Genomic DNA, 24,117 nt, shown 5'->3' with positions numbered 1-24,117 from the left:
TGTTTCTTTCCAAGCAGGGTTGATAACAAATCGTGCAACCCAACTGCATAGATATAGGACGTTCCGGACGTCGTATCCTCCTTCACAAATGTCCCGCGCTGTTCGATAGTTGTCATATCACGAGCCAGGAGGAGAAGGAGACGGCAGCAGAGCTCCCCCTCGTCTCCAGCTGCGAGAACAGAGTTTTGGCGGTCCAGCTCCGTGCATAACGTATTGAGGGCGTCGTGGTATACTTGGGGAGACTTCGTCAGGGCGACCGCGGCGGCGATGGAAAGTATAGGTTCAGAGGGGACAGAAGTGACTAGGGTCGTCTTCACGATGGAGACGAGAATACGCATGTGGCATCTGACGGCGTTGGCGGCAATCCGGTTCGCGGCGTCGTTCTTGGCTAATTGGAGGCATGCTCTGGATGAGAACACTGCTAGTACTTGACTCAGATCTACGGGATGGAGCTCTCGTGCGGCTAGGAGTTTCCTCTTCGCAAAAGTCAAAACCAACTGTGCTCTTATCGACGACCACAACTACGACGAGTAAACGGCCTCAGCACACGACACCGGATTTCTATAGACACAGATGGGACATACTGGGCGACCAAGATATTTGAGGTTCTCGATGTCCAATGAAGCGGAAGCCTTGTCCGTTCTAAGGCGATGGCTAAGTTGGTTAAAGCCCGTGTAGGTGAACGGAGGCAGCGGTTGAAGGTTGGCGGTAAGGCGTGACGACGGAACAAGAGGGCCAGAAGGAACCAACATCCCTGCAGAGGGACTTCTGTCGAGAGTAAGGAACCAGAGAGATACGGGCGTTGTCATGTGTTCCGCAGCTTTCAGTATACGTTGAAAGGCGATCAAGGAGCTCTTCCGGGAAGGTTCTCTTTCATTCGGTGCCGATCCTCCGAGAACAGTGCATTCATCTAAAGCCAGAAAGAACTTGGTCTCGCCAGCAGCGTGAAGTTTGGTGCTCAAACGATCAAACGCTGGCTGACAGAATTTCGCAAAGAGCTCGGCATGCCACTGAGAACTGCTCTTAGACAGCTCTTTGTCGTGCTTTTCGCGCTCGCTGTCCGTTGCGCCCTCTGTCGGTGCTGGCCTAAGGGACTGGATCCACCTACGCTTCTCGGCAAGAAACGCAGACCGTTTGTGAAGCATAGTCTTCGCGTTGTCACAAACGACTTTGAAGAATGCCTGTCGCCGAGCTGCCTCGGGGGTATCGGGAAGACCGTAGCTGAACTTCGGGTCCAGGGCTTTGAGAAGAGAAATATCCCATCCATCAGCGATTGCTGCGATCAGTGCCCCAAGGAATGCGGCAGCCATTTCTTCTCCCTGTCGAAAGGAAAATCATAGGTTTCGGTTGGAGATGGACAAGGAAGATGAAGAGAAAGCGCGCACCCTTATCTCTATGATCTCAGGTGGGAGAGAAGCATCGGTTCGAGAGCAGTATTCGAAGAACTCCATAACTAAGGGATCTCTCGGCGGCCAACCTTCCGTCAGTTCGTTCGATGCACGGAAAGTCACGCTGAATACAGGGTGCTATTGGGTCCCATTAGCGTTTTCGCGGGGACAGGACAAATCGTCAAACGCACCACAGAGGCAAGCTGATCCACCAGCCGTGACTTGCCTGTTCCGCTCGACTGCAAGATGGCGATGGTGCGTCCGTAATGTATCGCCGGGTCGTAGTTCTTTTCGTACCATTCCATTGCTTTGAGGAAGTTGTCTAGGGCGCCGCCTTCATACCCTTGCTTCCAGGCATCCATTAAATCACGAGCGCGTTCCGTACTGAAAGAAAGAAGAGAAATGCGTCAGGTAGAAGAAGAGACATATGATCGGGTTGGAGTTACTCAGTAGTTATTTTGGCGCTCACAGCGTCTCCAGGTTCTAAGGATGTGTCAATATCTAGTTTGTACAAAACGCATCAGGAAAAACCTCCCCCGCTAAGTTTCGGGCTAATCCAGCTCGAAATGCGCGAAAATAGGCTATCGATGATCAATTTACCCTATTCAAGCTGAGGGTGCATTAAATATCGGCCAATGTAGCATAATATTCAACAAGAAAGCCTAACTTGGCTGTGTGATAAGCGAGAAAGCACAATTTATGTTCAAAACAGCTGTGGCCCAAGAGTAATAAAGTCAACTTAGATTAATGCAGTCACATACAAATAATAATTTAGTAGAGTGAAATATGGGAGAGACGATCGAGGGTAGGGTTGAGGTAAAAACTAGTAGCTAGTTCCAACGATGTGTTGGTTGTCCAGCCATCCGGTACGTGAGGGCCGAACAGAGGAAACAAGTGTACACTACGTCGGATGCTGGCAACGGGAATGATGCTCGCTGAGCGTACACCATTCTGGATGGCACGACTGACTTTGTACATGCGATGATTACCGTTAACAGTCGTGAATGGTTTGAACCACTCCACATAAGCAAGGTGGCGTGGCGGTGGTGTGGCGGGGAAAAGCTCGTCAAGGACGCGGTCAGGGATTCGAAAAACAGCGCGAAGCTGGGCAACACGGTAGCCTGTATCCAAGTATTGAATAAGATGAAACCTGAGAGGTATGAGGTGAAAATACAGACCTTTGACACCAGATTGCCCATTGGCACCGACATCCACGAGTACCGTGTCAAAGCGAGAGGGAATAGGTAGCCGAGACTTGGATTTGGCCTTGCTCTTGCCTCGAGGAACCGGTGGCGTATGGAGCGGTCGACAATGTGCGACATCGAGAGTATCTTGGGCAAGTTCACGCCCATGAGGATCTCGCAACCAAAATTTTACCTTATGATAGACGGGGACCCGGTCGAACCCGAGGAATATGTCCTCCGCCTCACGCGCAATCCGGTTCTCCGTATACATCTCGTTCTGGTGCCTAATGATGAACTTGGCGAGCTCGGTGCGAAAGGAGTGCGCGCCATAGTCTGCGGCAAGATCGTCGAACGATACGGACTTGAGAGTGGGATTGCGAGTCATTTTGATATGGGTGTGATGTGGGATCGCTGGTTTGGTCAGGGGCGGACACCCGTCGAGCCGCCATTGGACGAAGAGAGCGTGTCGCTCGATCTTCTCCTTCCGTTCGAGCCATGTGGTCATTTGGGGATACTCGTCACGGCGGTTCGTGGAACGGTAGGCGTTCTTGGCCATGTCAATGTGTAGGCGCTCGGTGTATTCGGTGTTGTAGTTGTCGGTAGTGCCGAAGAGTTTGATGGATGGAACATAATGACGGAGGGTATGGAGTTTCGGGATGTTAAAGTTGTCGCGCACGCCGAGCTCGATGAATATGTCGCGGTTATCGTGAAAGCGCGTAAGCGCATCTTCGAGGAGATCGAGGGACGAGGGAGGGCGAGGCTCATTAGCAGGATCTTCCTCTGACGATGAATGGACGGGGTATTGGGCTAGATAGAAGAAATCGAGTAAAGCACGAACAGCGCGAATGAGACGAGCGGAGGAAAGACCGTGGGGTAGGGGAAGGTCAACAACGAGTCCAAGCAGAATACGGCACATGTCTCGGTGCTCGGACCCAGACACGCGCTTCATGCTGGTAATGCCGTTGGCGAAGTGGCGTAAATTGTGGTTTGGTGGTAGAGCCGCGCACCGAGCATCTATCTCAGCGGCACCGAAGATCTCCTTCAGCCACTTTAAGAGGTGTTTCATGACGCCCTGGGAGAGTTGGTGGAGGAGATCGGGAGTGATGGCTGCGAACACGTTGACGTACGGGAGATCGTACCAGAAGGGATGTGAGATAGGACGGATACCTGCTGCGGTACATGTCGCTATGAAAGTGTCGGGATCTCCGTCTGGTGGCCCATGATCGAGAGCATCGAGCACATCTTCGAAATCGCGCATGCGTCGTGTGTAGCCCACCTCCCCAAGATCGTCGTGAACTGTGGGGCAGATAACGCAGTCCCCGTTCTTGACGAGTGTGACGAGGCACTGCTCCGGGTAATCACCAACGAAGACCGCGAAAAGCGGGTGGCAGCGCCTCGTCACACCAACCCCGCTCGTCATGTTGACACCGTGTAAGCCAGCCTCCTTAAGTGGCGACATAAGACGACGCATGCATGCGTGAAAGAGGTGCGCGAGGGCGAGGCGTCGTGTATCAGCGTTCTTGATATGCTTGAGGGACTCGGTTGGTAAATAGCCCATGAGGATCTGCGAGCGAAAAGATGGCTTGCGTCGGAGCTCCTTCGGGATGTTTCCGATGGTGAGGTAGATGGGGTATGCGCTCTTGTTGCGAAAGAGCGTGAGCTGCGTCTTGTCGGAAGAGATGATAACGGGTATGATTGTGGCTCCGGGGCGCTCACGCTCAAGCTCGATCTGGTAGGGCCATATTTAGAACAAAACCACAAGCGAGCTATCAAAAAGACTCACTTGAGTGCGCCACCACCATCGACCAGTATGCATGTCGAAATAGAGTCGCACGGTCTTGTTCTCATCGGCATAGTGGCGTTCTGGTGCCAAAATGAGGTACGGCGAGAGCTCGGGATCACTCCAGAGCGCACGGATGCTAGGAATGATGTCGCGGAGGAAGGTCGAGTACGTGTGGTCTGCGAACTCGATTGGGTGATGCTTGAATGCCGGGCGACCAGGAAGCTCGTTGTCGATGATGGAATCCAGTTCCTTTGCCGTCTTGAATGAGATACCTAGCCGCTCACGAAACTGGAAACACAGTGAGCGGGTAATATGGAACAACGGAGAGTGAACAACGTACACCCTCAATTTTGAGAAGCTCCGTGAGGGCCGTCGAGCTCGGTCCACGCAGCTTCGCCCACCGTGCAAAGTCCCACTCCAGTTGAGAAGAGAGTGGTGCGTACACGTTGTTGTCGTCTTCGAGGGCATCTCGCGACCTTTCGTATGCATGGCGGTGGTCGCGTGAGACGGGTGCGCCGGGATTTCCTAGGTGGTTCGGGAATTTCTCGACCACTGGTTTTGACGAGAGCTGCTCATGAATCCTCTGGAGCTCGTCGTCATCAAGAACACGACCAAACTCTTCGGAAAGGCCGTCCGTGGACTGCGACGAAGACGAAGACAAACTTGGTGCATACGAGCTCGAAGAGCTGCTGGAGTGCGACGGCGAGGGCGAGAGAGCGCGGGAGGTGGGAAGGGAAAGACCGCCGATCTGATTGACGAGTCGAGCAATGTGAGCGGCGTCAATATTGTCGATGTCGGAATCGTCGTCCTCTCCATCACCTTCGTCTTCTTCCTCCGACTCATTGATCTCTTCCAGCCCCGGTACAGGTAGACCTGCACCTTCCCCTTCCTCATCTGAGCTGGACATCGCTCCCGAAAAGCGAGACGGTCCGGCGTGGACAGAACCCTCGCCACCAAAGTGGTGCGTATGTTGGTTCTGGATGTCTTCAACGGACATGGGGAAGTCCGTCTCGTCGTACTGATCATGAGAACCGAAAAAATCGCCCGCCCAGACATCAGTGTCCTCCATCTCAACCTCTGGCCCTGGCTGAGGCACATATTCGAGTTCTTCTTGGGCCACAAGTGCGCAACGCTGGTCCTTGGAGTTCCGAAGGTGGCGAATAAGGTCGGAGTCACGCTTGAAAGTCTTTGCGCAACCGCGACAAGTGGGCAAAGTGGCCATGATTCGCTGTAGATATGTGGATATGAGTTTATTACTAGCCAAAAATCTCGAAAGAAATATACGCACAGATTATACGACTTACGAGGATGATGCAACCAACAAGGTATCAAGGACTTCGCAGTACGAAAAGCGGAGGGTGGCGTGACGAATGTGGCGAGCGAGGCGGGTATTGTGTGCTGGTGTGATAGTCGGGGCGGATGGCGGTACAGAACCGGTGGAAGGTGGTATCCGAATGTTATTGCAACCTGCAGGCACAGTCAGCCGGTCAGTTTCTATTAGAATGGTGTTCATGTTATTGCAGACTCACTGGGCCATGTTGTCTTCGTTCTTGAGATAATCTGGCTGGTGTCGTCGATGGACACCAATGGACATCCGCACGTCAACTCAAAATCCAGTTGACGTCTGTTCCATTGGCATGCCCAGTGAAGTCGAGATCGAATGCCGGTTCTTTTCAGCCCGCTGAGTACATCAACGAGTGTCAGATACTCACCAAAAGAACGGTACAGGGAACAATCACATGTGCACCACATTGCATAAAACAGTCATAGCGAATAAAAATCTGAGAAATATTGCGAATTTAGACACAGGAACAGGGCATAAAATAGGAGTTACTGACCTGAGAGGTACACCCTGGTACACCAAGCAATTGAAGTCAGACACGCAGAAGTCGAATTACACATCGACAGAGGCGTCCAGTGTCATGAGCATAGACAAAAGACTGGCAACCAGGGTGTTAAGCACCCTTGGAGACCCCAATACCACGCAGATCTAGCGTGTCCGGGTGGTGAGATGTACTATGACCCTCGCAGATAACCCAGTAGGGCAGAGAACAGCGGAGAGATTCAAGACGGAGGGAGAAAGAGTGGCGGGAAAGGAGGCGTGGCAGGGCGCGTCCTACGGCGGAGTTTGAAATTCGCCAGCGTGCCGGCGCTTATCTTGAGAGGCGACGCGCGTCGTTCCTTCTTGCTCCTGACCACCGACTGTCCTCTCTACTCCCTCGCAGACACCCTCATTCAGATATAAAATGGCCATGGTACGTTCTTCTATCTCTTCATTCAATCACTTCCCATCCTTCCTGTGTTGATCACAGCTTCCCTTTCTCTCTTAGATTCCTCGTCATCTTGCTCTTCCTTCGACCTTTTTCGCGCCCTTCCTACCCTTTCGATCTCCTTCCGACAAGTATGGCAGGCTCCAGCATCAAAGTTTCTAAGAACACTGTTGTTAGTGTTGTTCCCGAAGGTGTGTTCTCGCCGTGTCCTTGTCTCCTTGTAGGCTGGCTAATGTTTCGTTGGTTTCTTTCTACGCACAGCACCCACCAGTATGCGAGCCTCTAAAGCGAGCGCGTCTAAGGGTATGAATATACTACATCTATATCTTTCCGCCTTAGTCTGATGTTTGGACAGCATGGGAAGCCCTTGCTAAGAAGACGAAGAAGACGCTCTCCGCCACAGGCACAGGGCATGCCACGATTATATCCGTGCGAGTACCTGTATCCGTGGGAACAAGTACCTGTTCCCTCAGAGGCCACACCTGTATCCGGGGTGGCATCCGTGGGAGCGGGTATCCATATCCACGGATACAGGTACTTGCCGATGGGCAGGTACTCATGGATAGAATCAATCCACGGGTACCTTGAAGGTACCTGAGGGGTACCCGTGGGTACTGTGGCAAATATGAGCTGGGGAAGGGGGTGGAGTGGTACTCACCAAATCAATAACCATTATTCCCAATGATGAGTGGGCCGTATCACATCAAAACAAGTACAGAGGGCGATGCGGTACATCAACACGGGTCTATCTACCCCGCAAGATCACAAATGTAAGCAGAGTTGAGTGAGAACGAGCAAATTTACAATAGAAGGTAGGAGGGGGTACTTACTAGGTCAATGTCGTCGTTCTCGACAACGAATGGGCCGAATCGCGTCGGATCAAGTACGGGAAGCGATGCGGGACATCAACACGCGTTGATCGACCCCGCAAGGTTGTAAATGTACGTGGAATTGAGTGAGAACGAAGACATTTACGATAGGAGGTAGGAGGGGGTACTCACCAGGTCGATGTCGTCGTTCTCGACAACGGGTAGTCCAAATCGCGTCAAACCAAGGATGGGATGGTATGCGGGACATCCATATGCGACGATTGACCATGCAACATCACAAATGTACGTGACATTGAGTGAGAACGAGCAAATTTACGATAGAAGGGGGCAGGGAGTACTCACCAGGTTACTACTGTCGTTCTCGATGACAGGCGGGCCAAATCGCGTCAAAACAAGGACAGAGGGCGATGAGGTACATTAATCCGCGTCGATCGACCCCGCAACATCGTAAACGTACGCGGTATTGAGTGAGAACGAGCACGTTTATGATAGAAAGTAGGAGGGGGTACTCACCAGGTCAATATTATTTTTCTAGACGACGGGCGGGCCGAATCGCGTCAAACCAAGGACAGGGGGCGATGCGGGACGTTAATCCGCGTCGATTGACCCCGCAATATCGTAAACGTACGCGGAATCGAGTGAGAACGAAGACATTTACTGTAGAGGGAAGCAGGGGGTACTCACCAGGTCAATACCGTCGTTCTCGACAACGGGCGGGCCGAATCGCGTCAAACCAAGGACAGGGGGCGATGATGGACATCCAAACGCGTCGATTGACCGTACAACGTCGGAAACGCGCGCCAAACTGAGTGAGAACGAGCAATTTTACGGTTGGAGGGGTAATGGGGACTCACCAGGGTCAACACCGCCGTTCTCAATGACGAGCGGGCCGTTTCTCGTCAAACAAAATACAGGGCCCGATGCAGGAGCTCAAGGCGCGTCGATTTATGGTGCTACATCCAAAATATACGCGGTATTGAGCGAGAACGCGCGATTTTACGATGGCAAGGGGTGGGACTCCAAACTGATTCACTCAGAGAGTCAAGACCCTCGAGACCCTTATGGAAACAAGTACACAGGATGAGCGACACCACCATTGACGGCGACACGACGTGTCAATTCCATCACACAGTGGTGTACGCTCGGGGACGTGGGAGAGAGTGAGGAGGAGAGTGAGGAGAGAGAGTCGCTGGACAAACATCTGGCCTCAGGCAAGCTCCGGCCTGGAAATACCAAATATGGCGGGTACTCTCCCACGAGTACCTGTGAGCCCCGGCATCAGACCTGTATCCGTGCACACACCCGTGGGAACGAGTATCTGTATCCACGGATACAGGTACCTGATGGTGTGCCTGACGAATATCCATGGCAGGTACTCACGGGTCTCGGTACTCGTGGCATGCCCTGCACAGGCATCAAAACGACGGGCAAGTCTTCGATCAAGGCCGGTCCGACATCGAAGCGTAAGCCTCAGTCTGATGCGGAGGCCGTGCCCGTGAAAAAGGCGAAGCATTCCAGTCTTCGTATGTCCCATCCTTATCACATGTACTCCTCATCGACTGATATTTCTTACTTACAGTCTCTGGCAAAGTGTCGCTTTCATCTTCGAAAAGTACGTTGTGACCCTCCTTACACACTTGCATTGGACTGATTAGCCGTAGGAGGTCGTCGCACGGTTCCCAACTTAGACGGTTCCGACTCCGAAGGTAGTCTGCGTACGTTTGCCCCATGTTGTAATATATTTCTTGGTACTAACAAACAACCGTATTGTGCAGCTTCTCGTATTTCCGCTCGTATTCCCCTCGCCGACAAGGGCAAGGTTCGTCTATCCAAACTTCCTCGTGATGTTCAATAGTGTGCTAACAGTTTTTCACAAGGCTAAGGCTCCACCTGCCGAAGATGAGTCCAGTGGCGGTTCGTCGGAGGAGTTCCAGCCTTCCGACTCATCGGAAGGAGACACAGACGACGAAGACCACGAGCAAGACGACGACGATGAAGGTGGCGATGTCGGCCTCAATGATGCTGCAGCGCGGCTTAACCGAAAGCAAACTCGCAAGGCTGCCAAGGAGAAGGCCATCAAGAAGGCCATCATCGCAGGCACATTCGTACGCAGCTTTTTCTGTTCACTCACAGGTACTCTGTCTGATGTACATCGATACTTCAATAGGATGCGAGGTGGCCCGAAGACAAAGAGAACATCCCTCCAGCTGAGTTGGCGGTCCGAGCACATCGTCTCAGTACCAGTAGCATGCCGGTATGCACATCCTCTCGTTCTTCTCGTCTACCCCACAACTGACAGTAGTGTCTCAGTCCCTCGAGACTCTGACTGATGATGAGGACGACGGGCCCCTTGTTGCCGCTGCGGCTCCGCCTCCGCCTCCGCCTCCTCCGCCTCCACCGTCCATCCCAATTGGTTCCACTAAATTCCCAGCACGCAACATCGAGCTCGTCCACCCTGCACCTGGCCGCCGCTTCCTATCCCTCAGAGCCCAACCGCAGCCCGTGCAAGATGTATTTGAGCCGGCCCTCGAAAATCTGGCATGCGAGATATACGGCGTTGACGCGTTTCCCGACCGCCGTACGCGTGCTGATATGAAGGTTGGTGCCCTTCTTGCCGCCCTTCGAGGTATGAGTCATCACGATATCGAGACTCGTATCTGGAACGATCCCGTTTATACGCGGTTGTTCGGATCTTTGGTGTGTTCGTTTGTATCTGTATTGATGGATCTATTGCTGACCACTCTTTCATTGACAGCTCGAGCCCCGAATCCCTCTCATGCGATCCTCTGTTCACGACATCGCGGATAGTGTCGTGCTTGATGAGTTCGACTTGCCAAACAAGGCCGCAGACCGTGCGCGTGAGGTTCTCCGCCTGACGGCGGCGTGCACTCTTCTCTACCCCCTCGGTTCTAATGGTGTACGTAGTCTGTTCTACCATGTCTTACAAATATTGACACCTACCAATGTTAGAAACCTGATCGTGCCCGACCCTTCTACCACCCATCAATTCTCTCGACGTTTCATAAGAAGTTTCTATCCGGCTCGCCCAACTTCCTCGAGATACATTCTCGTGAGCTTGGGATTGCTCGCTCCGAAGATGATGCTGCGCCCGTCCGTGTTCCTGGCCCTATGATTGCATTTGTTGCCGTTGCGGTAAGTCTCCATCTTGTACATGTTCTTCTGTACCTCATTCATGTTTTAGGTTTATGCCTCCCTGATTGAATGGCGGAGCGGTCACCATGTCCCAATTGAGTTCTCCCGCGACAATTTCAACCACACCTACAGGCAGTATTGCAAGCGTTTTGAGGATCTTCGTGAGAGGTTTGGTGTCGATGTTTATCGCCAGTACCTTTCTGAGTTTTATGAGACCGCTATGTACGTCTCTGTTCCTTTTCGCATTGCGCCTTCTAACCGTGTTTCCTCTCTAGGGCGTTCGGCTCCGATGACGACATCTCTATTGGTGCTGATGATGATTGGGATGCGGCTCTCATCGCTTCTCGCTTCGCGGCCGATGAGCCTGGCCCGTCGGCATAGATCTTTTCTCTTTCCATGTGCTTTGTCGCAATCTGTTGTCTCTCTTCATCCTCTTCGTTCATATTAGTTGATTCAACTCTCCATGCCTCACACCATACCTCCCCACACTCATTTGATCTACATTAACTGCAGTCACTCCTTTGTTGTATCACTGTCATTGCTCTGCTGGTTTGAGTACCCTGTCATGTGCCTGTGCTTTGCTTAGATAGCATCCAATAGCACACATTGTTCCACATAATGAAGCCCTGGAGTGACATATTTTATTGTGTGATCTCGCCACCTTGTGCTAGTCCTTTGCATCCGGTCTCAAAGATATGTCTAAGTTAGCCCGACTTGTCTCGAGCAAGTAATAACTAGCAAGGGGGGTGGATAATAATCAGGAAATTATACATTAGGCTTTTTGTGTGTAGTCGTGCTCGAATGTGTCTACTTAGGTACGAAAAGGCTACATATGACCTAGAAAACCGCGGCAGGTTTTTCCTGATGCGCGTGCTGCATCGTACATGCAGGCACAAGAAAGGCGAGACCACGTACCAGTACAGGCCAGCAGCAGAAGACGTGCCAGAGGAATCTTCCCATGCAAGGCGCCGATATCCTTTCTAATCGTTTTCCGTTTCCTTTGATTCTCGAACAAGGCGTCTCGTAGTAGCGTGGGTGGAGCTTGGACATTCATAAACTCAGGACCATCCTCGTCGTACCATAGGGGTTTGAGGTAGTAGTCGATAAAGCCGTCCAGGATTTTCTCGATGTTCTCATGGGTTGCCGTTCTGACTTTCATTAGTTGCTTCCAGTCGCTGCGAACGCTCTGAAGCCAAGCCTCGACTTCCCTTTCTCCTTTCACGGGCCACTCAGAGGATTGGACTGTGAAATCTGCTGGCATGGTGCGAAGAGAGTGTTGAGACGGAGAAATTACGCTTGAGATGGATGCGGTGGTGTGAGGGAAAGGATGAAAGACGAGAACGCAGTCGCGACACGAGACAATGTAGGCGTCTCAGTTCATTGTTCTCTCGTATCAGGTAGTCGCACTGGAGGCAAAGTTCGATATGTCTGAAGAATATATTTTGAAGGTACACGGAAAGAACTTGCAAAATATTTTACATCCATGCACTGCCGAAGTGAGGACTGTTTTGGCGATAAAGTCATTGATAAATCCAAACAAAGGTATACAGCGAAATTAAAGATATGGCGATCAGCACTACGCAGAATTTATTTTGGACGATAACCTCAAAATATCCAGCCGATAAGCTCGGCATCCACTGTGGAATATATTTCCCCGCCAACTTTGGCGGGGAAATATATTCCGCTATAGATTCCGTGCCTTTAGGGGGAGTATTTTGGGATTACAAGCTGCAGTAAGTTCTGCGTGACTCTGATCACGATATTCATATTTTTCCTGTTCAATCCTTGTTTGAATTTATCAGGAACTCTATTCTGAAAATCATCGGGCTCTATTCGTGAGGCCCATGCAGATTACTTTACGAGTAAATTCTACCTATGTTCAAAATATATCCGTGAGACTTATCGAACTTTGCCTCCAGTGTCGTGTTTCCAAGCGGGTGGCTTACAGAGTGGGTCCTTTGGGGCGGAGCGTGAATTCTCTTGCGCGTAGTTTGGACTCAGATGTGGCTGCACCGGTGGCCACCGTGCGCCTTGTTCGCCTGCCATTCCATCCCACAAGTCGCCTCTTCAAGTCATACTTCGAGGTGAGTAGGTGAAATTCACTGGTGCTTGCGTCGATATACGCCTCGGAAAGAAACTGACTACTCCGAATGCAGAGCAAGTCGGCATGTCGTGCGCTTTGTAGACGGACTTCGCGCACCCAGGCAGCAATTTTCTGAGCGACTTTTTTTCGGTCCTTTTGGTTGAGTTGTAGGTATTGGAAAGTATTGTCCGGGACCTTGTCAATCACCATGGGTCCTTGGGCTGATGCAGAGCTGGGTTGGGCCTTCAGAGGTCGAGGCTCAGGAATAATGTTGCCTACACACACTGCATCGACCGCAGTCTCGGTGAGTCCCCACAGCTCCAATCCCGTTGAACACGATGTTGGTCTGACGTTGTATGCATTTGTCTTGTGCCCAGGCTGCGATGATCAGCAAGAAGGCAATGCAGGCCTTCTCCTTGCTCCTGCGAGATCGGCGACGGTTCTTCGGTATCAGCGTGGGTTCGGTGTTGCCTTCCTTGCTGGGTACGTCGTCCACATCCATATCGTCCTCCTCCTCCTCCTCTTCCTGTTCCCTCTCTTCCTCTGTATCGTCATTCTCGTCACCGTCACCGCCGCATTCGGTGATCTTCTCATCCCCATCATCCTGCTCTTCCGCCGAATCCGCTTTGTCGTCACTACTGTACCCTGCACCTCCCACCTCTGCCACATCCTCGATGTCGACGACCATCATGACTTCCCCAACAAGGTTTGTATCTCCTTCCCATACCAGTGTCCCTTTACCCTGCCATCCATCCGATTCGAACTCGATACCGCTATCAACAAGTCCAGTGTCCTTCGTCGTCAAAATCCGTTCGTCCGACATCTGCTGGGCCGATTCCACGCTCCATAACTGATCACGTCCATCGAGGACACAGGCAGACTCATAAGCGTGATTTTCCTCTGCATTATACGGTAGAATTGTATCCATAATATGCCTGAGAGTTGTGAGCCCTTTGGTGGATGCCCATTCGAATGTATCGGACATGTAGAGATCAAAGTGACTGTAGAGTTCAATTCAATATAAAATTGCAACACCAACCAAAGTCCTGGGTGTACATGGTACCCCCGTAGAAGTTACAACAACCGCAAGCGAGAATATCGAGAGACGGCACGTTGACGAGTAAGAGGGACAGCGACTGTGGCACCTAACCTCTGATTCCCAAACGGGCTGCAGAGCGCCACCCCGGCACGGCAACTCGGCAATTTGCTCTCTCTGACAGTCGCGCTCCATCACTCTGTAAGAGCCCCCACTTGGAAAGCAGACGTCAGACAGAGTGATCCTTGCGCCAGCCGGTTGAAGGATTGGCTACTCTGCTCTAGGAGACTAGTATCAGGTAGATCAGCACAGCCTCTGTGGGAGAATATTCCCACGCGTCAGCAAACTGCCGGTTGTATTCCGCGCTCCGCGTGGCTCAATCCCCCCTGCTCCTTGCCTGCTCCCGTCCCCTACGCCTACTTATAAAATAACCTCTTGCTTCAGCTGGTCAGATGCCGTGAACTACCTCTGGTGCAGCTCACAGCTAATGACATCTGGGATAACGGGCTCGCTGGTTCCCACAATGGCTGGAAAGGAGATGACACGACTAGGACCGCGGATCGCCCCCTTTTAAACGCCACTTTTCTCTGCCCAGCACGAACCTCACGTTAGCCATGGGCATATTCATAGATGTATATATCGTTCCTGAGGCCGGACGACGAAATGCATATATGTATAGTCTTCCGCTGCTCTTTTCTTCGACCGACACCCTGCCTCTTGCCCGTTCTCTCTTTGTAAAAATCTCGTCAAGAAGGTGAGACTATGGGTTGGGCAGGATAGATTCGACGTTGGATGAATCTCTTGAGTACCCCCCTTTCCAGTTCTACATTCCCCCTGACATAAACCCGGACTTCGCCGCCAGTTTCGTTCCTTCCGACCAGTGGGATGCGAACCCAGATTCTCCCTCTCCAGATGCCCCCGAATGCGAAATAGTCATGATCGTCCTCTCCCTCATGTGCCACTCTCTGCCGACTGCTTCTGCACGCAGCAGTGCTCAAATTTCACATCCTGTGCTCTAACGATCCCCGACGTGCACGACTTCCTCGCCCACATCGAAGATTTCCACACGTCTTCGTCCTCTCCAGGCAACCCCTCTGCAACCGACGCGCATCTCTCCTCTGTTCTCGCCTCCTAAACGTCTCCTCTACTCACTTCCTACCAGAGCGACTACGATCCCGAACTCTACGTCTTCTCCTACCCACAAACCCGCGCGTCACCCAGTACCAGTCCAGATCCCACTCCCACTTTACCTGGAGCTGGCATCCCCATCACCTCCGGCTCTCGTCCCTCGGCGCCAGAGCTAAGTGCCGCCGGTTCGAGTTCTGACTTCGACTTTGCGGCATGTGGGCAGTGTGATACTGTGCCGTATATTTCAAGGTAGAAGGTCACATGCGATGATTCTTGGATATCAGCAAGGGCCCGTAGTTGCGCCCAGGGTAAAGGGCTACCCGCATGTTCATGACACTGCAATGCGGGTTTTACATACTGAAATAAACCTTGCCGCACTTCTATGAGATACGTATGCTGGACAGGGAACGTGCACTGCCGTCGTGGATGGTTAGGAAAACGAAATATATGTGGTGTCCTGATAACATAGCTACCCTGTTATCGTACCCAAGCCTGATATTCTTGGGTCTATTATCTGCACCTTATATTCGAGGGCGAAACGACCATCCCGCTGCAACATTCCCGCGCTTACATAGACTGATCTAGCCAAAATACTGTGTGACCGCCTAATCTACTCGTACATTCCTTCCAGACGCGTCAACCATCCGCTTGGGATTTTGGACAAACTTGTCCTTCGACATCGCCATAGACGGAAAAGAAAAAGGCAAAGAGCAAAAGCGCCAAGAGGAAAACATTCGTGACCAGTGACGAGAAGTTGCGGTACCGCCAGTTGACGAGAAAGAAACGGAAAAGAAATGATCATACAGCACCAAAAAGCTTTTGCACAACAACAAGCCTGCCTAGATCATCGCGTCGAGTGCACCAGCATCGTCCTAATATTCCAGAAGTCCCTGCCATTACAGTTACCTATCCTACTACACCTATGAACGCTATATCTCCAATCGAGCCAGATATTTGACCGGTCGATCCAGATTCGGATTCGGATGCACGCCGAAAGTAGGTGAAACCGGGAGAGGGTGGTGAGTCGTAGTGGGTACGGCTGCGGCACTGCTCGTTTCCACGGCGGTGGTTGAGGAATAATTCGGCGCAGTGAGCGATGGCTGTTCGTGCAGAGGCAGACGAGCTGACCAAGATCGAGGCACGGTGCACGTTCCTGTTTTGAGGTGATATTTGAGACCGTTTGGGTTGAGGTAGGACTGATGAGTGGGTAGCATGCAAAGCCGCGAGGTATGTCTCGGAGAGGGAAGGGTGGTAGAAATGGACAACGGGAGTGTTGGGAAGGGGTGATGCGAGAGGGTGGAAGCTGACGAAGAGACGAGGACAGACCTTCGCGCAACCTAGTGTCTATACGAGAAGGAACGAAGATTCGTGAGTATAGCACCCAGATACAAGAGGGTCGATAATGAGGCGAATAAAGAACACAGCATCAACCACAACTGCGAATCAGAGTCGAGAGTATGCATGAGCAGCGGAAGAAAAGGCAAACTCGAACGTCCCATCTGGGCCGGTCGTATGCGGGGACTATTCACTTTATTCCCAATTTGCGTGAAGGGCCCCTGGCAGATCAAATCGCCAAAAGCAAAAAGTTGTGCCCTTTCTCCCATGACGTCCTATTTCAGAACGACAGGACCAAAAAATCGAGCTCCATAGGATCGTAAAATCACCATATAACCATAGCTCCAGCTGAGTCCTCCGTCATCGGAGTCATCAGATGTCGGATTGCAAAGGATGGACTAAACGTCACGTCCATCAGATTCATTATGCCAGTACAGATTGTCCCAGAAGCCCCCGAAAAATCACCTCACGCCTTGAATGTCAACGGATCATCGAATGTACCTACACAGCAAACGCATATGCTCACCAACAGCGTCAAGAGTTCCACCCGGCGAGGCTCAACGATCAACATCGTACGGCGAAAACGCACCAGAGGCCAAGTCATAGAACATCAATCCACGCCCGTTGGATGATATGCAGTATACACAGCGCCTCAAACGGATCGATGTCTCTTTGAAACGGATATATCCCGTTGCGAGGGAACGTGGATGCCTCATTATAGACTCCAAGAGCATAAATGTGGAGGTCATCCAGCGTGGACGCACGATCCGTCAAAGCCCGCATCACAAAGCTCGAAGCCGGAAGATCTAAGCTTTAATTTGACGAGCCCGTTCAAAAAAAACCCACGGCGCTCGAACAACGACCACCAAAAAAGACACGAAGAAGGATCCAAACATGCCTGCAGATATATCCAGTATACGGATACATACGCACAATCATGACTCGAACTTATCGATATGTTCGGTTTGGGAGGCATATATTTTGCCCCAAGGATACGTATACGCGTCATACGGCGTAACGCCACAAAATGGAAGAGTACGACGCATAGATGCGTAGGTGAGCGAGCATACACGGGCTGACAATCCTCGCATCTCGCATCTCATATCCTAAAGCTCGAAGATTCACACTCGAAGATTCAAATGGACACAGCCGTTCAACTATCCCCACGACACTTCGAACAAACACACAGAAAAAGCACGGCGAAGGATGCCGCTAATCCCCAATCCCCAATCCACGGAACATAGAAATGAAAAAAAAAAATGAAAAAAAAAATGAAAAAAGGGAAACCCACCCAGCGGACACCTACACGCCTTTCCTCTCGACTTCCTCCCACTAGTACTGGCCACACCAGTACCGGCACGTACACCTGCAGCCAAACCCTCCGCACGTTCGTGCTGCTCGATGGATGAATACGAGGCCTGCGATGGTGCCTCAGCCATCGCGGGTGGATTATGGTCAACGAGTTCGCCCTCTGATACACGCTCGTCACATCCCCGTCTCTCCTTCGCGGGCAGCAGCACCACCCGAACCCGAACTCGACCCCGAACCCGCTACGAGCCTCGTCTTGTCCTTCGAAGTGTTAGAAACGAACTGGCCCCGAGAGCCTCTTTTCATTCGTGGTCCAGGTCCCGCACTACCCCTAGCACTACAATGACTCACATCGACGTCTTCCCTCCTCTCTTTCGTGCTCCTACCCAAGTCGTGGACCCGATGACTCGTCGCACCCGATCCTGCCTTCGTGGACGTGCTCCTTTTAACCTTCGTAGCGGGCGTAGGTCTGGTGCAAGCGGAGGTTGAGGCAGAGAGGGAGAACGAAGCCGGTGGGAGGCTGAGAATCGGAGGATGGTGGGCAGAAGGTCTGTATCTGTTTCGAGCGTTAGGGCGTGCGGTTGTGCCTGGATTTGTTGACAGCCCCATTCGAACGGATACGAGACACAAACATCCTGTGCATATATCGGTGTGGCGCCTTCCCCATCCGTGTCTAGAGTAAGACCACGGTCGACTCGAGAAAGGGAGGTATAGTCGAGAAGCGGATACGCAGGCTCGCCCGTGCCGTCTTACATATACATCGAGGTAGCAGAGAACGCAGACGAATACGGCGTGTATGGGGAAAGCGGGGAAAACGCAGACGAGGGTGAATAGGAGACTGGACCAGAGTCGGAACCGGTGGCGCTTAGCTCTGGCGTCGAGGGACGAGAGCCGGAGGGGATGTAGACGCAAGGGCCGGGAAAGGTCTATGTCGTCGATGAGAGCGAGGGAATAGGACTAGGACTGGGAAGCGCGCGGGGTTGGGAGTAGGAGAGCACAAAGGGTTCGAGGTCGTAGTAGTCATTCTGGTGTGAAAGGGGCGGAGACGTCTGCGAGGCAAGAATAGAGGAAGGATGAGCGTCGGTTGCGGAGAGCTATTTTGAGAGGAAGAAGACGTGTGAGCCTTCGAAGTGGGGGAGGAGGTCGTGCGTGTCCGGGATGGTCAAACCACAGCATGTGAAATTCGAGCACTGTTGCGTGTAAAGGCGGTTAGCGGAGGGTGACACGCGAGGGAGAGGACGACGCGTACTATTTCGCGTTCGAGAGCATCGGAAGAGGGAGAGCGCGAGTTCGCGTCCCAGTGGTCGGAAGGAACGAGACTCTGGACGACGAGTGTATTGTGAAATGTAGAGTGGATACAAAACGGGAGAGAGGGGCGTACTCGAAAGACTCATCCAACGTCCAATCCATCCTGCCCGTCCCATGGTCATCCTCATACTCTCCACCGTCGTACATCACTCGCGCCGAGGGCTTTCTTCACGAGGTTTTACGAAGAGGCAACGGGCAAGAGGCAGTCGGTCGAGGAAAAAAGGAGCGGAAGACTTTGCATTTCGTCGTCCGGCCTCAGGAATGATATATATCTACAAACATGCCCGTGGCCGACGTGAGTTCGTGCTGGGCAGAGAAAAGTGGCGTCTAAAAGCGATCCGCGGTCCTAGTCGCGTCATCTCTCTTTTCTAGCCATTGTGAGAACCAGCGAGCCCGTTATCCCAGATGTCATTAGCTGTGAGCTGCACCAGAGGTAGTTCACGGCATCCGACCAGCTGAAGCAAGAGGTTGTAAGTAGGCGTAGGGGACGAGAGCAGGCAAGGAGCAGGGGGGATTGAGCCACGGGGCGGAGCGGAATACAACCGGCAGTTTGCTGACGCGTGGGAATATTCTCCGACAGAGGCTGTGCTGATATACGAGAGAACAATGAACTGAGACGCCTACATTGTCTCGTGTCACGACTGCGTTCTCGTCTTTCATCCTTCCCCTCACACCACCCCATCCCTCTCAAGCGCAACAACTCTGTTTCAACACTGTCTTTTGCACCATGCCAGCAGGTTCTACAGGCCTATCCTCCGAGCGGCCCGTGAAGGGAGAAAGGGAAGTCGAGGCCTGGCTCCAGAGCGTTCGCAACGACTGGAAACCACTCCAGCGAGTCAGAACGACAACCCATGAGAACATAGAGGAAAATCTGGACGAATTTATCGACTACCTGCAACCCCTATGGTACAGTAAGCATGGTCCTGAGGATTCGAAAGTCGAAGCTCCACCCACGTTACTACGAGACGCCTTGTTCGAGAAACAAAGGAAACGGAAAACGTTGAGAAAGGATATCGACGCCTTGCATGGGAAGATTCCTCTGGCACGTCTTCTGCTGCTGGCCTGTACTGGTACGTGGTCTCGCCTTTCTTGTGCCTGCATGTACGATGCAGCACGCGTTTTGTACAAACTAGATATTGACACATCCTTAGAACCTGGAGACGCTGTGAGCGCCAAAATAACCACTGAGTAATTCCAACCCGATCATATATCTCTGCTTATGCCTGACCCCTCTCTCTTGTTTCTTTCAGTACGGAACGTGCCCGTGATTTAATGGACGCCTGGAAGCAAGAGTATGAAGGCGGCGCCCTAGACAACTTCCTCAAAGCAATGGAATGGTACGAAAAGAACTACGACCCGGCGATACATTACGGACGCACCATCGCCATCTTGCAGTCGAGCGGAACAGGCAAGTCACGGCTGGTTGATCAGCTTGCCTCTGTGGTACGTTTCACAATTTGTCCTGTCCCCCGCGAAGACGCTAATAATGAGAGTCCAATAGCACCCTGTATTCAGCGTGACTTTCCGTGCATCGGACAGAGTGACGGAAGATTGGCCGCCGAGAGATCATTTAGTTATGGAGTTCTTCGAATACTGCTCTCGAACCGATGCTTCTCTCCCACCTGAGATCACAGATATAAGGGTGGGCGCTTTCTCTTTATCTTCCTTGTCCATCTCTAACCGAAACCTATGATTTTTCTTTCTATAGGGCGAGGAGATGTGTGCCGCATTCATGGGGGCTTTGGTCGAAGCACTCGCTGATGGGCGTGATATTTCGCCCCCCAAAGGCGTGAACTCGAGGTTCAGCTATGGTCCCCCGGGTACCCCGGAGGCAGCTCGGCGAGAGGCGTTCTTCAAAGTCGTTTGTGACAGCGCGAAAACCACGCTTCATAAACGGTCTGCGTTTCTTGCCGAGAAGCGTAGGTGGATCCAGTCCCTTAGCCCAGAACCGAAAGAGGGCGCGACAGACAGCAAGCGCAAAGGGTACGACAAAGAGCTGTCTAAGAGCAGTTCTGAGTGGCATGCCGAGCTCTTTGCAGAATTTTGTCAGCCAGCATTTGAACGTTTGAGCGCTAAACTTCACACTGCTGGCGAGACCAAGTTCTTTCTGGCTTTAGATGAATGCACTATTCTCGGAGGAACGGCACCGGATGAACGAGAACCATCCCGAAAATGCTCGTTGATCGCCTTTCAACGTATACTGAAAGCTGCGGAACATATGACGACGCCTGTATCTTTCTGGTTCCTTACTCTCGATAGAAGTCCTTCTGCAGGGATGTTGGTTCCTTCCGGCCCTCTTGTTCCATCGTCACGCCTTACCGCCAACCTTCAACCGCTTCCTCCGTTCACCTACACGGGCTTTAACCAACTTAGCCATCGCCTTAGAACGGACAAGGCTTCCGCTTCATTGGACATCGAGAACCTGAGATATCTTGGTCGCCCGGTATGTCCTATCTTTTGTCTATAATATTTCGGGGTCATCTGCTGAGGTCGTTTGTCCGTCGTAGTTGTGGTCGTCGATGGGAGCACCGTTGGTTGTGACTTTTGCGAAGAGGAAACTCCTAGCCGCACGGGAACTCCATCCCGTAGATTTGAGCCAAGTACTAGCAGTGTTTTCATCCAGAGCATGCCTCCAATTAGCCAAGAACGACGCCGCGAACCGGATTGCCGCCAACGCCGTCAGATGCCACATGCGTATTCTCGTCTCCATCGTGAAGACGACCCTAGTCACTTCTGTCCCCTCTGAACCTATACTTTCCATCGCCGCCGCGGTCGCCCTGACGAAGTCTCTCCAAGTATACCACGACGCCCTCAATACGTTATGCACGGAGCTGGACCGCCAAAACTCTGTTCTCGCAGCTGGAGACGAGGGGGAGCTCTGCTGCCGCCTTCTTCTCCTCCTCGCTCGTGATATGACAACTATCGAACGGCATGGGTCATTTGTGAAGGAGGATACGACGGCCGGAACGTCGTATATCTATGCAGTTGGGTTGCACGATTTGTTATCAACCCTGCTCGGCAAGAAACATTATGGATTTGAGGCGAAGGAAGAGAAGGAGTTGACGGGAGAGCTTTGGTCGCGCTGCAAGGGCAAGTGGCTCAACTTCACCCACTTCATCCAGTACGAAAAGACGATCGAGGAGCTCACTTTGGAGGAGCTCGAGCGCGCCTGGTTCTCTGGCGCCGCCATCCAATGCTGCCATAATCAGCCGGTCGTCAACCTCCTCCTTCTTTACTATGACGGACCTCCCAACGAGCCGTTCGATGGCAAACGTATCGGCCTATTCTGCATTCAGGTCAAAGCCAGGGCTCAGCAGGCTGACAGCACGATTGGAGATGGTTTGACCGTCCCACCCATTCTTCACCCGAATCCTTCCGGATCAGAACCCACGAGGGTCAAGTGCCCGACAGTCGTCATGCTCATGGACCTGAGCACAAGTGTGGCGTTCCCGGAGAATAGAAGAAGAAGACTTCTGGTAAAGAGAGTGGCAGAGAGGACGACGAAGTGGTCGGGATATGTCGAAGAGGAACCCGAGAACATATTGGTGAACGTTCGCGGATGCTCGGCGTTGCAATACCCAGTCCTTCATGATTTTTCGGAACCGTTTGGGAGAATAATTACCATCATGACCGAGCGTCAGCCACCGGGGATTTTGGGCGAGCTAGAGGAGCGGATGAAGGTTGCGATGTACCCATTCGAAAGGCTGACGGGAGTGAAAGAGGCTGAGAGGAGGACGAAGCAATAGATAAAGCGTGTCCGAGTTCATGTGCGAACTGTCCGCAATATAACTAACTTAGAGCAACTGAAGACGATGTCCGTGAAAGAGGGAATAAATAGTTATACACTTCTTCTGTAAGAATCTGCATATTCGTAGCAAACAAGCACCGGCAATGGGACGGCGTCAAGATCGCCGCTGAAGGCTTGCAGATGTATCAGCCAGCATCAATGCTATAAAGTCGGATGAGAACGGCCACTCTATTGCGCCTCTTCCGTGCTTTCCGTTTCCCAGAACATTCCTCGCCATTTGCAGTAACTTGGAATGATCTCGATAGCCTCGGCCATTCTGTTCCAACTGAGCAAACTTCCAACGTGCGTCGAAGTCCAAACGACCGACGCCGAACGTTGTTCGCTGCCAGGAACTTCAGCCTGATCCACGCCGCCTACTAGAGTACAAAGACGTGCGTACGGCCAACTCTGCGCGATATTTTGAGTCGCTAGAGCGGGAAGAAAAAATAGGACACGGAGGAGCGCGATGGACAGTATGCTTTACGTAGCATCCTTCGTAGACACGATGTGAACCAGAAGAGATGACTTCGACTGTCATAAGTTTAGACCCTGGAACGTCCAGGAGATTGTGAGCATACACCATATTCTATGTGCGAGGACATTGAGCAATGTGGCGACGGTAGAGATCCCGTTCGAGTGCATGTCGATAGTAGAGAAAGAATTCGGGGCAGTCGTTGAGGAAGTACCCCGTGCAGGGAATGACGCCCGAGATCGAGGGACGGTACACGTTCCTTTTTCGAGGTGATATTTGAGACCGTTTGGGTTGAGGTAGGACTGTCGAATCGATAGCTCGGAGGAAAGGAGAACGGCTTCATTCATATGCAAAGAAGGATGATGCGAGAGGAACGAATGGGGAAGTGACAAAGAGACGAGGACAGACTTTCGCGCAACCTAGCGTCTAGACGAGAAAGGACGGAATTTTGTTAGTATACAAGACGGGCGGCAGCAGGGTAATAAAAAAACACAACGTGGACGACAATTTTGAAATCCGAGCCAAAATGAGAGTGTGCATGAGAGAGTTCTGATTTCGGGAAGACAATCTGACTGACGTATGTCTCGCACTCTCTCCCTCTACACACTCGCAAGAACCATAAAACCACGGAACTGGGCACTACATGACTGTAAAGCCACTGTATAGCTCTATCTCGACTATCCGCTGTCGGAATGAAAAGGATGAATCGAACGTTCCGTTCATCAAATTCACTTGCCCAGTCGCTTGCTGCGCCCAGAGAGAACTCGAAAGACTACATCAAGTTCTGGATGTATCATGGAATCAAACGCATATACGCATCGGCAAGCTCACGACTTCCACCCTACGAGACGAAGCCACACAACGTGACTTCACGTCCGTTAGACATCTCCAGGACGGATACGCATGGACACGCACATCGTGTCTGGAGCACAGTAATTGATATCCTCTCTCCGTAACGCATATATCCGGCGTGAGGGAGCATATATGTGTCGTAACAGTATCCAAGAGTATAGATGAGGAGACGAATGAGCATGTAGGGCCTGTCAAAGCCT

General features: G+C 52.0%; 6 protein-coding genes across 6 annotated transcripts; 3 read left to right on the top strand and 3 right to left on the bottom strand.

The window, feature by feature from the left end:
* Positions 1-2,159: 2,159 nt before the first annotated feature.
* On the bottom strand, positions 2,160-5,262 carry STEHIDRAFT_69427 (uncharacterized protein; the record flags this gene model as incomplete). The annotated part of the gene is made up of 4 exons (XM_007311331.1): positions 2,160-2,509; positions 2,567-4,301; positions 4,356-4,643; positions 4,696-5,262. 4 exons carry the CDS (start codon positions 5,260-5,262, stop codon positions 2,160-2,162), a joined length of 2,940 nt encoding a protein of 979 aa, XP_007311393.1.
* A 1,496-nt stretch (positions 5,263-6,758) lies between these two features.
* STEHIDRAFT_163682 (uncharacterized protein) lies at positions 6,759-10,989 on the top strand (the record flags this gene model as incomplete). Its single annotated transcript, XM_007311388.1, has 14 exons — positions 6,759-6,816; positions 6,887-6,928; positions 6,981-7,054; positions 8,828-8,978; positions 9,035-9,067; positions 9,117-9,170; positions 9,231-9,274; positions 9,333-9,560; positions 9,623-9,709; positions 9,766-10,152; positions 10,211-10,372; positions 10,426-10,608; positions 10,658-10,830; positions 10,884-10,989. The coding sequence occupies 14 exons, from the start codon at positions 6,759-6,761 to the stop codon at positions 10,987-10,989; spliced, it is 1,782 nt and encodes a 593-aa protein (XP_007311450.1).
* Positions 10,990-11,275: 286 nt separating this feature from the next.
* Positions 11,276-13,676, bottom strand: STEHIDRAFT_116534 (uncharacterized protein; the record flags this gene model as incomplete). Its single annotated transcript, XM_007311387.1, has 4 exons — positions 11,276-11,342; positions 11,688-11,903; positions 12,555-12,934; positions 12,975-13,676. The coding sequence occupies 4 exons, from the start codon at positions 13,674-13,676 to the stop codon at positions 11,276-11,278; spliced, it is 1,365 nt and encodes a 454-aa protein (XP_007311449.1).
* A 2,014-nt stretch (positions 13,677-15,690) lies between these two features.
* On the bottom strand, positions 15,691-18,510 carry STEHIDRAFT_173113 (uncharacterized protein). The gene is made up of 3 exons (XM_007311386.1): positions 17,482-18,510; positions 16,182-16,199; positions 15,691-16,008 (listed from the first exon to the last, which is right to left on the bottom strand). The coding sequence occupies exon 1, from the start codon at positions 18,105-18,107 to the stop codon at positions 17,676-17,678; it is 432 nt and encodes a 143-aa protein (XP_007311448.1). The 5' UTR covers positions 18,108-18,510; the 3' UTR covers positions 15,691-16,008; positions 16,182-16,199; positions 17,482-17,675.
* Positions 18,511-18,631: 121 nt separating this feature from the next.
* Positions 18,632-19,263, top strand: STEHIDRAFT_126486 (uncharacterized protein). Its single transcript, XM_007311385.1, has 3 exons — positions 18,632-18,688; positions 18,748-18,819; positions 18,880-19,263. The coding sequence occupies exons 1-3, from the start codon at positions 18,657-18,659 to the stop codon at positions 19,103-19,105; spliced, it is 330 nt and encodes a 109-aa protein (XP_007311447.1). The 5' UTR covers positions 18,632-18,656; the 3' UTR covers positions 19,106-19,263.
* A 270-nt stretch (positions 19,264-19,533) lies between these two features.
* Positions 19,534-22,552, top strand: STEHIDRAFT_173111 (uncharacterized protein; the record flags this gene model as incomplete). The annotated part of the gene is made up of 6 exons (XM_007311384.1): positions 19,534-19,876; positions 19,958-19,994; positions 20,057-20,249; positions 20,308-20,448; positions 20,515-21,249; positions 21,314-22,552. The coding sequence occupies 6 exons, from the start codon at positions 19,534-19,536 to the stop codon at positions 22,550-22,552; spliced, it is 2,688 nt and encodes an 895-aa protein (XP_007311446.1).
* Between the last annotated feature and the right edge of the window lie 1,565 nt (positions 22,553-24,117).

This window comes from Stereum hirsutum (assembly GCF_000264905.1).
Source record: "Stereum hirsutum FP-91666 SS1 unplaced genomic scaffold STEHIscaffold_26, whole genome shotgun sequence".
NCBI lineage: Eukaryota > Fungi > Basidiomycota > Agaricomycetes > Russulales > Stereaceae > Stereum > Stereum hirsutum.
Note: the sequence above shows the minus strand (reverse complement) of the source record. Positions and strands in the feature narration are given on the sequence as shown.